This window comes from Megalops cyprinoides, chromosome 10 (assembly GCF_013368585.1).
Source record: "Megalops cyprinoides isolate fMegCyp1 chromosome 10, fMegCyp1.pri, whole genome shotgun sequence".
Taxonomy (NCBI): domain Eukaryota; kingdom Metazoa; phylum Chordata; class Actinopteri; order Elopiformes; family Megalopidae; genus Megalops; species Megalops cyprinoides.
In genome coordinates this window covers 10,517,790-10,532,079 of record NC_050592.1, presented here as the reverse complement: position 1 = coordinate 10,532,079, position 14,290 = coordinate 10,517,790, and the positions used below count along the sequence as shown (strand labels likewise).

At 45.9% G+C, this 14,290-nt stretch overlaps 2 protein-coding genes across 2 annotated transcripts; one reads left to right on the top strand and one right to left on the bottom strand.

Annotated features, from left to right (window-relative positions):
* Positions 1 to 503: 503 nt before the first annotated feature.
* rnf115 (ring finger protein 115) lies at positions 504 to 6,253 on the bottom strand. The gene is given in 9 exon segments (XM_036539640.1): positions 504 to 1,651; positions 1,980 to 2,095; positions 2,526 to 2,619; positions 2,739 to 2,811; positions 2,920 to 2,988; positions 3,531 to 3,772; positions 4,313 to 4,370; positions 4,508 to 4,566; positions 6,101 to 6,253. Coding segments are annotated over 9 exon segments (984 nt in total). The 3' UTR covers positions 504 to 1,531.
* A 105-nt stretch (positions 6,254 to 6,358) lies between these two features.
* Positions 6,359 to 14,194, top strand: polr3c (polymerase (RNA) III (DNA directed) polypeptide C). The gene is made up of 15 exons (XM_036539639.1): positions 6,359 to 6,475; positions 7,933 to 8,079; positions 8,744 to 9,008; positions 9,378 to 9,587; positions 9,793 to 9,878; positions 10,024 to 10,128; positions 10,557 to 10,649; positions 10,944 to 11,024; positions 11,168 to 11,219; positions 11,484 to 11,544; positions 11,912 to 12,062; positions 12,390 to 12,491; positions 12,594 to 12,643; positions 13,056 to 13,205; positions 13,632 to 14,194. The coding sequence occupies exons 2-15, from the start codon at positions 7,933 to 7,935 to the stop codon at positions 13,711 to 13,713; spliced, it is 1,635 nt and encodes a 544-aa protein (XP_036395532.1). The 5' UTR covers positions 6,359 to 6,475; the 3' UTR covers positions 13,714 to 14,194.
* Positions 14,195 to 14,290: the final 96 nt, after the last annotated feature.

Below are 14,290 nucleotides of genomic sequence, written 5' to 3'. Positions count from 1 at the left end.
TGTGCTCCAACAGATCTCATCCCCACTTCCTCACAGACATTCAGATGAACTGTAATTTAAACTGGATGCCTGACAGCGTAATCGGATCAGTTGTTGATTAGCCAGTGTCGTCTTGAAATCCGTATCATTTTCATATCTATAACATAATCAAATCAATGACAGCCCTGCCAAAAATACCCACACATTTTTCTGTGTACATTCATGAATCATATAAAATGCATATGGAAATGATTTTAATTGTTAATCATATGAACTATATTGAGATATATTAACATTTGATAACAGGCTTCACTAATGATGTACAAGATTTGCTTACATTACACTGGCATTGTTTGACTATTACCATTATCTACTTCATGAAATGCATCAAAGAATTCATTCACAATGTGAACAATGTGTTATCAGTTTTTATTCTTTTTTATTATCAATACATTGTCATACACATTTTATTATATATATATAACACATATATATATATATAATATAGTCATATTTAGGGATCCACCATTTATTATCAATATGCTTGCTTAGTCTTTTTTTTAACCAAAAGTTGTTGGACTAAAATTATTTACATTAAAAAAATAGAGCGATAGAAATGAGAACAAAAGATAAATTTGTCAACTGAAGAAATTAACTGCTGAAGATCTGTTGTAATATATACACCAGCAAGAGAGCTGTTGAGGGGGATGTGGAGACTGACAGAGACAGGGGAAGAAATAGGCAGAGTGACTGTGTTTTCAAAAGACCAATAGGGAATTACAAGTCTGCAGTGCATTAACCAGTGAGCTGGATCTGGAGAGAGAATTAAGTGAAAGGTGCGGGACAGATAAGAGTACAATCAGATAGGGGTATGAAGGCAGAGGAGTTCAGTGGGAATTATCAGAAAGTTTTACTGAACTTATACAGCATACTGCCGAATTGCAGAAGCGAATGGGGAAAAGGAGTGAAACTGGTTCAATAGCCAATCCTGTCTGTGGAAGGGTGATACCACTGCCGTTTGTGATCCAGGGCTTTGGTAACGACGCCCTATTGGACTGGCTGTAATCGGCTGGGTGTCAACTTTAGATAAGAAGAGGAATTCAAAGGTCCAGCCTCCTCTGCTACCTGCCATAGGCTGACAGGGCGGAAAGACAGAATAAAAGGTGCCAAGATGAATAGGCCAGCACAGAAGAAAGGCATGAGGCCATGAATCCCTCTCTGCAATGAACAAAACATGGCCACTCAGAGAACAGGACAGAGTATTACAAGGAAGGGTGTACATCTCCTAGGTGACAGACTGAGATGCACTGAGAAAAGAGGGTAAGACTGAGGCACAAAATGAATCTCTCAGAAGACCCATCTCCTTATGTGCGTGAGAGAGGTGGAGGGAGGACGTGGAGATGTACCTCTCAGAGGGCCAATCTCCCTACGAATGTGGGCAGGGGGAGAGAGAGGCGACGGAGGGACGAGATGAAGGTTTATCTCAGACAACTGTCTCCTGTGTGTGGGGGAGGCGCGTGAAGGGAGAAAAGATGAGATGACAGTGTAGCTCTCAGAAGGACCATCTCTCCTGTGTGCGGGGGTCCGTGTTGAGGGATGAGGGCTCCGTGGGCTGCTGGGTGCTGCTGTCCTCCCCGTTCAGACTTTTTCGGCACACCGGACACGTGTCATGCTGCAGAGGACAGGGGGGGACAGATGACATCATTCATTGCCTCTCCTGTGCATGTCATCCTTCCCACTCCTTTCCTCTCTGTGCCTCATAAGTTTTCTCCTCTATGTTTCTGAGGGACCCGCACTATCATCCTCACTTTTTACACCTCTTTTCACCTTGGCTCCTCTTCCTGTTTTTTTCAACCATCTCTATCATCCACAAATGCACATAAATGCACATCTCCCCCTCTAACCCCTTTTCTGCCCAATCTTCCCCCCAGCTCAGCTCCCACTCTCTCCCTGTCCCTCACTCTCTCCCTCTGATGTGCATCCCTCCCCTCGGCTCTCACCAGCTCCAGCCAGGGCACTATGCAGTCGCTGTGGAAGAAGTGGTTGCAAGGCAGCTGTCTGACAGGCTCGCCCACCGCGTAGTCCTCCTTACACACTGGGCACTCCATATTGGAGTCTGTCGAGGAGGGAAGAGGACACATACAGTGTCAGAGGGCTTTTGTTGTCTAGACTTAAAAACAACAGCACTGTTTACTGTCAAAGCTTGATTAAACTGCTCCGCAAAAGGGCAGAGCAGAAACAAAACACTTAAGTTTTAATTGTGAACATGCAAAGACATATCCATGCAACACGCAGCCTTGTAGACACTAAGGAACAACCATCAAATGAAAAGATCAGTTATGGAAGGACAACCCCATTATCCATTAGCTTCGCTCAGTGTATGACATTGTAGGAAACCACAAACATCCTGCCAGGGGCAAGGCTGGAAAGGGGAATGCAACTTGGTGAATGGATTACTGAACAGCACCACTCAGTGTGAATGAGAGTAATGAAACACACATAGATGTGTTAAAGTAAACACTGAAGGAGGGGGATGAGGGGCTGACCGGCTTGTTCCTGAGAGACGATGACTGTGGGGAGGGAGGAGATTTTCTCTTTCTCTGCAGGAGGGGGGCCCGTGTTCTCAAACTGACCCAACAACTGAGCCAAAGGGCACCATGGACAATCAAAAAGGAAAAAAAAAAAATAAAGTCAGTTTGCCTTCAGGGTTTGCCATTCTGACGAAAACAGCACTTGCGGTGTGGCAGGATGTCACTGACCTGTGTGATGACGGCGTCTAGTCCCCCCTGACCCCAGGCGTAGTCCCCGGGGTTCGAGTGCAGCATGCCAGTCCTGAGAGAGAGACACACAGGTATCAGTAGGAATGCCAATAACTGTATGCACTGACAGATAACTGTATGCAAGACAGATACAGTGCTAAAAGGAATCACAGAACTTTACCATGAGAGCGGAGGAGAGCCGGGGACTCCGGAGTTGGCAAAGAGACCAGCCAAAAACTGCTGTACAATCCTGCAGAGGGTAGGTGTGGCAAACAAAAAGAGGGGGATGGAATGAGATAAAAACTATTTACAGTGAAATACAAATAACTCAGATCGTTGAAGCACCCATTTAAATCTAAGTTTTCTTAGTCTGAACTTACAAAAAGTTTACGTTTTGACACTTGTGATTTGACACAATGCTGAGCAACTATCTGCAGCTTTAAGTGAATTCTCACAAATTGTAAGTGCTTCTTTTCTGCAACTTGTATAGCATTTTGCTTTCACAAAACAGACAAAAAAAGAACAAGAACAAAAAAACCAACGCTTCCTTAATTTTGTTGACCAAAGTTTTGGACAAACACCAGTACGTGAGTACTGAACGAGATGCTGAGTTTGCATTAGTTTCTCAGTTTCAGCTGATTAGGAAAATAGAACCATTCCAGCTTAAGGTCTAGTCAAGACTATCCCCACCACAGAGAAGGATGCAAATAACTGCAGAGGAAAAATTCGGCATTTTCAGTCTGGGAGCACCATGTGGAAAGTGAGTTTGAGGTGGAGAGCGGAGAAACTCACCCTTCTACTGCTGGTGAGCGGTCAGGTCGACTGCTGCCCCGAGACCGGTATCTCCTCTGACTGTGCAGGCGAGGGGGACGCCCAGGACCCCAGTGTTCACCCCCTCCGAGTGGAGTCCCCAGACCCCCTCCCAGACCTGTGCCGATGGGGCCTCCCCCGCCCCCACCTGGACCGCGGGAGTCAGGGTCCAAATTGTCAGAGTCCACCGTGAAAGGCCGTTCCACAAACAACAGGTGCCAGAGCTGGGGCAGGGAGAGAGCCGTCTTAGGACGGACAAAACAAAATACCCAGAATCCCACTCCTCTCCATTCCTGGATTCTATCATCTGACAACAGCAGAGGAGAGGAATGGAGAGTAAACTGAAGCTGGATCTGGTTCCCAGTCACACTACCAAACAATGCTTCCAAATTACAGATAGGTGTCCTTTCACAGCAACCTAAGGAACAACCACAAAACTGCCACAATCAAGATGCGATATGTGGTGATCATCTGTCAATCCACAAGGAATAAAAAAAAAGAAAAAACAGGAAATCCATGGCTCCAGTCACACTGAATAAATGCCAGCATTTTTCCAATTTTGGCAACTCAGACACACCGCAAAATTTCTGTAAAATCGCTGGAGGGTAAATGCAAGAACTCCACAATTGGTTTTGGCCCTCATTCACATCAAAGCGATGCCAGTAAATCTGTGCAAAAACATTGCCATTTTCTTGCAAGCTGGTGTTATGCAGTTGGGTTAGGGTGGGAAAGTCATGGAACACAAGGTGACAGGTGCATCATACCTCTGCAAACTGTGTAGCTGTGTCATCACTGATCCCGTTAGCGCCACCCTCCAGCAGACTGAGGGAATTTGTGCACAGGGAAACACTTTGTTACAATAACCATCATCATGGTAGCAACAGGTAAACAGAGGCTCCCAATATTTCAAATCATGGATGAAGGACACCAGACATTGACATTAGCTAGTCATTTCTCACCTGGAGTCTTCTGTCACTTCCTCTATGAAGCCTGACTCACATCTGGGACATATATATTCCTGAAAGCATACACCACACAGTGACTTCAGTCAGAAGATGGACCATTAGCTGAATGTGAAAGAGCTGGCAACTGGCAACAAATGGAAACATGACTCTCTTTGCTTAGTATTTTGTACACACTTGAGGCCTAAACAGCCACAAGGCCTCCTGTTCAATTCTACACTCCATATGACCTATAAAAGACCTGAAATTCTCAGCTTCAATGGTTATGTCAGCTGTGAGCACTGAGTCTTGACAGCACATCATGAACATAGCAATCAGTAATTTACAGATCAGCAAGTCAACGCATGTAAAGAACTGTAGGCCTACTTGTCTTCCTAACAGCGGATGTATATGCATAGTTGTGTGTTACATGCAGCTGAATGTAAAAAATACACTGAAATGATTATTCTATTTTAGGGACCTACACTTTCCAATTCAAAGTAGACAGCATAAAGTGCTAAGTGTGTGGGAGGGACATTCCCAAGGTATTAGACATGTAATTAAAAAAAAAAAAATCAGTAAGATGTTCACTTTCTGTTGGTTCCAGACAGATTTGCAAACACTGAAAACTTGCGCCTTCACAACCACAACAGCAGAGCTTCTGTTAAATATGTGTAGCTGTTGTGGCACTGGTCACAATCTTCCAGTGACAGACCCGCTGGCAGAGAAATATGGATTTACCGCCGACGGACAATACACAAATAGAGGATAACTGACTCACATAACCGGACGTACACACGCACTGATACAGGGTGATTCTAAGAAACAGCAAATGACACAAAAATAAATAGAAATCAACTCGCTTTCAAGTGTAGACGGACACAGCCATCTTACGACCTGCGGCGACCTTAGATGAGTCTAAACACCACTGAGCAGTTCCTGATTCAGTGGTATGCAGTGGCCTACACGTGTAACACCGAGTTTAAGACACTTGTCCCGCTGTTAGCTGGCAGTGCACCAGCCAGCTTACTAGGTATAGTTTGTCGTTAGTATCAGATTAGCAAGCTAGTAACTTACTGCCTATTCATTTCACTTTCTCTTCCTCCGCCAAATACAGTACGCACTTAGCTCACTAGCTAAATCAGGAGACTTGCGACCTAGTCATAATGTCAAACACTTTGGGCGTCAAATATCTTTAGAAAAGTTACAGGTCAGACTGGTAGAGCGGCGTCGATCTTAAATAATCAAGGATTTCCGATAAGTTCACCAATACACACGGAACCCGACTAAACACGGTCACAACACACACAAACCCAGCACAGCTCCGAATTCCCACAGAGCAACACTAATCACGCCATTTTCAACCGCATTTTAACATTCAGTTCGAGTATCGTTAATTTAGCTAGCTAAGTCAGGCTACACGAACAAAGAATTTCGGTGTTTCATGCCTGGAAAAATAAAAGCATAACAAAACACTGCTTCAATATTTATGCCGAAGGCCTTCCAAATGCCACTGCAGTTGCCTCGGGCTCGACTCGGTAGCGACGGATGAAGAGGCAATATCGGCGCCTGGACGGGACTGGGGGAAACACAGCGCCACGGCAGACTCACCGGGAGTTTGGGGTTGACTTCGCCTTTACAACAGTGACAGAAGAACCGATGCTGTGGAACAGCCGCAGCCTCCGCCATCTTCCACGGAATGGCACAAACACTGACGTCGGTCCTCCTGCTCAAACAGGAGGCGGTCCGCCGTCACCCCTGCATGCAGCGCGATGACAGCTGTTAGGCGAATGGTATATGCGGAGATTGCCGAATCACTGCCGAAGCTGAACGATTGGCGCAGCAGTGGGTGGCGGAAGTTGCCGAATAGCCTGATGGACACATGGTTTCTTGGTTTCTGTGAAAGAAGTAACGTTAGCGAGATTATTGTATGTGACTCAAAACCTCTCTGTCAACGACAACGTACAATACAACAACAACAGCCAGGTTTGTGAAATGCGTGGTGAAGTGTGATTTTAGCTACATGAAGTTAAACAATGAATTAAAGTCAGTTACTGAGTAAAGTTAGCTAGTTTACTGTGGAGCACCGCTTCAGCATCTACGTGATCATCCAATCTTCTGTACATACAGCGATGTAAAACCATATACCTAACTCCCTTAGACTGGCTTTAGTCAGGATTTGGCTTTTTCTGGAACATCGCATGCTAAAATAATGGCCGTTTACTAGCGAGTTAGCTAACGTTACTTGCAACACTGATGCTTAGGCAATAAAGTGTTCATGTGGCGTCACTGTAGGTAACAGTGCTAGTCCATTTGTGTTTGTGTCATAATGCAGCAAGAAAGAATGGATTAGTTTTGAGAGTGCAGCTGAGTTCTTGAATCAGTGAAGACGGTGGTTTAAAAAGAAACTTTCCAGGCAGCTGGATGCATTGTTACCGATCTGACTACCTAATTCTGGGAAAGGGTCAAGCTGTATGATGATCGTGGGAAAGGCAAGAGTAACAATGAGAGTCCTGTATCATATGTATGCACACATTTTCGTGGTGATTGTGTTAATATATGAATTTGTGTGTAGTGCCTCTGTTGACGTTTAGTCAGTGTAGTGGTTCTGTGGATTAAGATCTCTGGTAACTGCGTGTGTTTGGGCAAACTTACATATATCTATTGCTTGTTGTTTAACTGAAAAATTCCAAAGCGAGAATATCATGAAAATTACCTTGATTATTGTCATAGTTGGCATGATTTGTGATATAATAGGTGTAAGAATAATGTAATCTCATAATTACAAACAAAGAAGAGGTGAGGGCTTTGTTAGTTTGTTGGGCCAGTGTAGTAGAAAGCAAGGTGCACCAACAGCGTTTTGAAATGGGGTTGTGCACTAGTAAGCATCCAGTGAAATGTCACAGATACATGCAGGAAGGTAGAGGACCAGCTAGGCAGCAAGGCATAGATAGTCCCATGCTGTCCAGGTGAGTGTGTTGTGTTACCTTAATTTTCCCGGTGGCGCTATTGGAGGTCACCAGGATGTTATCTAGGGAGGTGGTGAGGCTGGACTATCACAGAGCTATGGAATGCATACTTATATGATGACTGTGTGTTTGTGTGCGTGTTTGAATGTGTGCAAATTGCATCCGTGCAGTTTTGTGGTGGATGTAAGGTTTTGTTTACATTCACATTTATTCGTTTGGCAGATTCATTTATCCAAAGCCACTTACAAGTGAGGCAGAGTACAACATGAGCAAAACCCATACATGGAGTCACAATATTAGAAATGCTGCTTGACCTAGTTAGCCAGACAAGGTACAGGCTTGCTGGTAGAGACACATGTGCATAAACCAATAAATCCGAAGCTTTTTTTAAAGGAAAAAAAAAAAAAAAAGAGTTTACTCTGCGTAGGTGTGTATGGTGGTTCTGTGCATGACGGTGTGGCTGTGTGTGAGCAGATGACGGTGCAGGAGGTGCGTCTGTGTGGGCTGCTGCTGCAGGAGCATTTCGGGGAGGTGGTGGAGAAGGTTGGAACTCACCTCCTGAGGACTGGAGCACAGACGCTGCGCGCCATCGCCCACGACACCAGCACTCCGCTAGACCTGGTACTGCTGCCGCTGCTGCTAACGCACACACACACACACACACACACATACACACAGTCTGACTCATGTACAATACCTACAGCCCACTGGACACTGCTGCTGTTTCATCCATAACCACTCTGTTGTCAGACAAGCACAGCTGTCTTTCTGCTGTGATATTGTGACAAAGACGCAGTTGTTTAATAAGGGGTCTGAATTGATTTTGCAGTTCTACAAATGCGGTGCTTCATGGGAAGAGGCCATGCACAAAAACAGACTTATAAGGGCAAAAGGCACATAGGCATTATATTACATTTCATTACATTATTGGCATTTAGCAGACACTCTTAACCAGAGTGACTTACATAGGTTACAATTTTTTTTACATGTTACCCATCTATACAGCTGGATATTTACTGAGGCAGTTCTGAGTTAAGTACTTTGCCCAAGGGTGCAGCAGCGGTGCCCCCATGGGGAATCAAATTGGCAACCTTTCAGTTACAAGTCCTGCTCCTTACCATTATGCTACACTGCCACCCCTTAAGCAGAGAAACACACATTCATGTGTTATTTCGTCAAAATGCATCTGATTAATTTGTCACACTTAATCCTGTAATGCAAGAACATAATAGAATGTCTCTTTTTCAGTCAGTATTGACATTGTCCCTGCTCTGCTCTCCCCCAGGTGAAGAAGTCTCTGTGTGTGCTGGTGCAGCACGGTGTCTGTGTGTTCGGAGGGGGCCGCAGGGGCCCCGGGGGGGCGGTGGAGTACCGAGCGAGCTGCTCGCGGGTGCTGCGCATCCTGCGGTATCCGCGCTACATCTACACCGCGAAGACGCTGTACGGAGACACGGGGGAGCTCATTGTGGAGGAGGTGCTGCAGCGCGGTCACATGACCCTGAGTCACGCTGTGAGGACCGTGGCTGACAGGCTGACGCATAACATGGAGGGTGAGAGGAGGAGAGGGAAAGAGGCATGGGCTGGGATAGGGGCATGGATGATGTGACAGACCCAGGGATGGATACTGTGAGGTTACAGTATTTTACATTACATTATCGGCATTCAGCAGATGCTCTTACCCAGAGCGACTTACATAGGTTACAGTTTTTGCATGCTATCCATTTATACAGCTGGATATTTACTGAGGCAACTCTTAAGTAACTTGCGTAAGGGTAAAGCAGCAGAATTGATCCAGCTACATTTCAGTTATTTTAAGTTAAGCATGTGTGTCACAGGTTCTCTTGTTGTTTAGATGGCTGTAGATCGGAGGCGTGAGGTACTTGTTAGCCATGGTTGCCTTTTGTTTGTGTGTGGTACAGAGGGCCACAGTATGGAGTACAGTGAGGTAGTATCTTCCTTTTCTCGACTGGTGGAGACCCATTTCCTGCAACGCTGCCCCCCTGTGACAGAGGTGGGAACTGCATCCTCAACAACATCAGCCTCTGACACTCCAGCTGGCCCAGCAGCTGTGCCGACCCTTGCAGACAGCCACCCTGACCGCTACACGCTGCCCCATATCAGTCTCACAGGTAACATAATTCTACACTGCGCTGCACACTCCAGAACACCGCTGCCTTCACCCTGCGCTTGTTTTCTTGTGTGCAGTGAATATGCTAGCTGAACTGTATTCAACGTTGTGCATGCTGTGTGTGCATGTGGACTGTGCTGTGTATCGCCATTTTGTGTGTACTGCATTGTACGCTGATCGTAGTGTGTGGTGTCGGATGACTGCAGGTCGGGGGAAGCGCCGGCGCTCCAGTGAGGAGAGTGAGGGGGAGCAGAGAGGGGGGAAGAGAGCCAAACTCGATACGGAGGCAGCGGTGAGACACCTCAGTGACACATTCACGCTCTTAGGGGTGCTGCATTACATGCTGCTTGTAGCGCACTACAGAAATGCCACTCTCATTCCCTTCCTCTCTGTTTCTTCCTTCTCTCCTTTCCTCCGTCTGCCCTCATCCTGCTCAGCCCTTGGGCGACGAGGGGATCTATTGGCAGGTGAACTTCGACAGGTTCCATCAGCACTTCCGAGACCAGGCCATTGTCAGTGCAGTCGCCAGCAAACTTGACCAGGTCAGTATGGTTTACTATACGTCACTACTTGATATTAACTAAACTTTGCCAGGTGAGTGTGATGTGGTATTGGTTCTGAATTCAGTTCATTCTGAATTAGACAAAGTCAGTGTAGCTTAGAATACCTAATAACTGAGTGTGAGCTGGACCAGATCACAGTAAATTGATATATGTCAGTATTCAGTTGGAGCAGGTTAAAGTACATGAGTATATCCTAGTAATCAGGCCAGAAATTTGGACCGGATCAGTGTGGGTGAGTATACAACAAGACTCGTATATAAAGAAAGTATTTTACAAACCAAGAAAGTGTTTTACAAACCAAGACTAATTTAGGTGTATTCTTTTGTATTTTTGAAGTGTGCGTGTCAGTGCTGACATGTCATGTCTTGGAAATGATGCTGATGTGCGTTTGTTGTATATAACCGCAGACAAGCAGTGAGATTGTGAGGACCATGCTGAGGATGAGCGAAGTGACGACCACGCCCACCGCCGCCTACACACAGCCCCTCTCTGCTAACGAGGTCAGGCTCAACACTCACCTCCCCTGCACTCAGCCTGAACACCACCAATCACAGAGCTTCAGTAGTTTCAGCAGGTCTCAACCTAGCATCAGCTGAACCTGTGAAATGCATTACGTGCTGCTGTACTTGTGTTATGTAATGTGTTGTTTGCTCTGTGAGCTGCTACATGCTACCCGTGATTTACAAGTCACCAGGGCATCTACCAAAACAACAAAAATAACCTTGCGTGACTTTTGATTTGCTGTGTGTGACCGCGTGCAAAGCTTTGCCTTTTTTTTATGGTTTTTGTTTCAGATCTTCCGCGCCCTCCCTCCCAGTTACAGCATCAGCCGCCCGGTTCTGGAGCAGTACCTCTCCCTCCTGGTGGACGACCCGGTAAGATGTCAGGCGCCAGGATTGGGATCGGCTCAGATCTACCGCTCCTGTCCTTCAGAACCACCTGATCCCCAGTGGAGAGTTTGATTTCTGTCTTTTCCTCTTCAGTGCCCCTCTGACCTGTCAGTGTCTCTGTCTCGCAGATGGAGTTTGTAGGGAAGTCAGGAGACAGTGGCGGAGGGATGTATGTCGTCAGTATCTTTTGCCATCGAGAGAATTGTGTTCACCACAGTGCTGCACTGAAATATACCACAGTGAACACTTTATACACGTAGAGCCACTTGAAAGTAAATTATCCTTACAATGCTGTACAATATAATGTAACTCCCAACAATACAGTACATTCTGTATTACTGTTTAAAAGCATATGGCTGCTCAAACTTCAGTGCTGTTTATGCAGTCATTGTGGGTAGAGCGGCAGTAGTTTCTGCTATACCTCGGTCCTTGACTGTGAGTCAGATCTGCACAAGGCCCTGGCCAGCCTGGCGAGAGCCACACTGGAGTCAGTGGTACAGGAGAGGTAGGAGGACCCGATTTCTGTCTCAGAATCTCTGCCTCTCTCTCTGTCTGCCTCTTTATGTGTCAGAAACTGTATGCCCACTATCTGTGCAAACACCCATTTTGGTCATATGCCCATCAGTTTATTTCCTTGCCTGTTCTCTGTTTGCTATTTATGGCTATAACTCTTACATTGTCTCCTTGTTGCTCTGACACTGTGAGTGTCATGGTCTCCCGTTCTCGCTCTCTCTCTCCTCCCACTCTCGTGCATCTGACAGCATACTCTGTGGGTGTAACAATTGGAGCTATAGTTATTTTTAGAGGCGTTCATAATTCAGGCCTCCCTCCCACGGTCTCTCATCGATGATCTGACATCCTCTTCCGCCCAGGTTCGGCTCGCGGTCGGCGCGCATTTTCCGGCTGTTGCTGCGGAAACGGCATCTGGAACAGAAGCAGGTGGAAGACTTTGCAATGATCCCCGCAAAAGAGGCCAAAGAAATGCTGTACACGCTTCTGTCCGAGAATCTGGTCCAGTTGCAGGTAACACAGATACATGCACACACACACACAAGCATGCACACATACGCACAGGAAACATACCTGTTTATGCACTGTGCTCTGTTTACTTCCACTCAGCTGCATACAGCCTGGAACAGATAATGCACACATTGCATAGCACACTGATGTCTGATGCTTTATGTGCCGTTATGTTTGCAGCTGAATGAGCGCTCACATGTGCAGATGGCTGTCACTGTCTTGAGGTCACTGCAGCAACAAGTCTTCATACACTGCAGCTCAGTTAGGCCTGGAGATGTGCTTCATGTGCTGAGCAGAGTTGTAATGGATGTTGTCTGTGTCTCCTCCAAGGAAATCCCAAAGACACCTGATCATGCCCCGTCTCGTACCTTCTACCTGTACACTGTCAACCCCCTGCCCACGGCCAGGCTACTGCTCCAGCACTGCTACAAGGTACTAGCACTGTGAGACGCCACCTACTGGGAGAGCGCTCTCCCAGCATGTTTGGAAAGGTTGTTTCCTGACCTCCCTTTCTCTCTCTCTTTTCGGCTGCAGACGGTAGCTAACCTGATCGAGAGGCGTCTGTATGAAACCAAGGAGAACAAGTGGGTCCCTCTCCATCTCTCTCAATGCTAGTGGTAATGATGAATGTGACCCTTCAGAGACATGGCTCTGTCTGGGACCATGTTGTCAACGCGCTGTTCGTAGACTGATGCCAGGCCAGTGTTGCTTGGCACTGCAAGTGAGACATGATGGTGCTGTTGTAATATTCGTTGCTTTTGGCCTGGTAGAGGCACCGCTTGGCTGCATTAGCAGTGCGTGATGACTAAGAGTAATCATTGGAAATGCAGATGAACCTGGTTAATGTCTGCTTGATTGATGTCCCAATTCATGTCAACGTCAGGTTTTCACAGAAGGCATTTGCCATGCATTTTTATGTTCGGTGAACAGCGTTACTGTCAAAACCTGCTTGGCGACAGCCTGAGTGTGAGAATGGGTTGACTTTTCGGTTGACAGGCGTCTGCTGGAGAAGTCCCAGCGCATTGAGGCAATTCTGGCATCGCTGCAGGCCAGTGGGGCGGAGACGGGTCAGCTGACAGAGGTGGAGGAGATGATCACCGCCCCCGAGAGACAACAGCTGCAGGCGCTACGCAACCACGTCAACAAGTACAGTACAGTCACACAATACAGGACAGACACACTGCAGAGCAGAGACACACAATATAACACAGACATACAACGCAGTGTTACCACGTCAACAAGTACAGTACAGTCACACAATACAGCACAGACATACAATGCAGTGTTACCACGTCAACAAGTACAGTACAGTCTTCCAATAGAGTATGGACACACAGTTTAACACCACAAATTCAGCACCATCAGACACCGCAGTAGTCACACAATAAACAGTCATGGGCAGTTCCACCACATTCACAAGTATAATAACATAAGTTAGTGTTCCTCATGAGACATACAGAGGTGTTGCGGATGGAGTCGCCAGTTATGATATGGCTGGATTATTTTCAGTGTCTTTAAACAATGTGTAATTTATTTAAGATCCTCTTTCTCCATTTCTCTCTGCTTGTGAAGGTTGGATTCCAGTGAGAACCAGGTGGATGAGACAATCTTCCTCTTGGAATCCTACATCAACTCTACAGAGACTACACACTGACAGCGTGTGTGGCCCACAGACACACAGTAACACAAAGAACAGGGAAAGTGCTTGCAGCAATACACACTTCCTGGCTCATAAGTGCAGATGCACTCAAAAACCTTTTACTGACTATGGGTATTAGCTGTGGTTAAGGCTAGATGAAGGTTCACACTATAAGTTTTATTATAATGCAGATGTGCATATTTTCTGTATTTACAGGAAACATTACTGCTTAAACTTTTTTCTGTGCTCAGTGCTGGTTCCAGACTTTTTCACCCCAACAGAAGGGAATGAAATGATCACAGCTGAGTGGTTTAATAATAAAATTGTTTGATCCTTAATGCTTTACATGTAAGTCTGTGTTTAAAAACCTCTTGATACAAATTGTTGATTGTGGACAGTTCTGTATGCAAATGGAGATCAATGTGTGTACCATCATTCACAAAAGAGTAACGACACATCTGAGAACAATATGTACAAATCAACTTTAATGTTCCAAAAAGTTTACGTTGCCTCTGAGTAAAAAAAAAAAACGACAAAACAACAGTGGTAAATTCACAAAATACAACATACAAAATGCAAAAAAAATATTTAT

Excerpts from the sequence above, each read along its gene's own strand:
- polr3c (XM_036539639.1), top strand. The coding sequence starts at position 7,933 with ATGACGGTGCAGGAGGTGCGTCTGTGTGGGCTGCTGCTGCAGGAGCAT. Across the intron at positions 9,588-9,792 it reads GCCCCATATCAGTCTCACAG|GTCGGGGGAAGCGCCGGCGC; the intron begins GTAACATAATTC and ends GGATGACTGCAG. Across the intron at positions 11,220-11,483 it reads CGGAGGGATGTATGTCGTCA|ATCTGCACAAGGCCCTGGCC; the intron begins GTATCTTTTGCC and ends ACTGTGAGTCAG.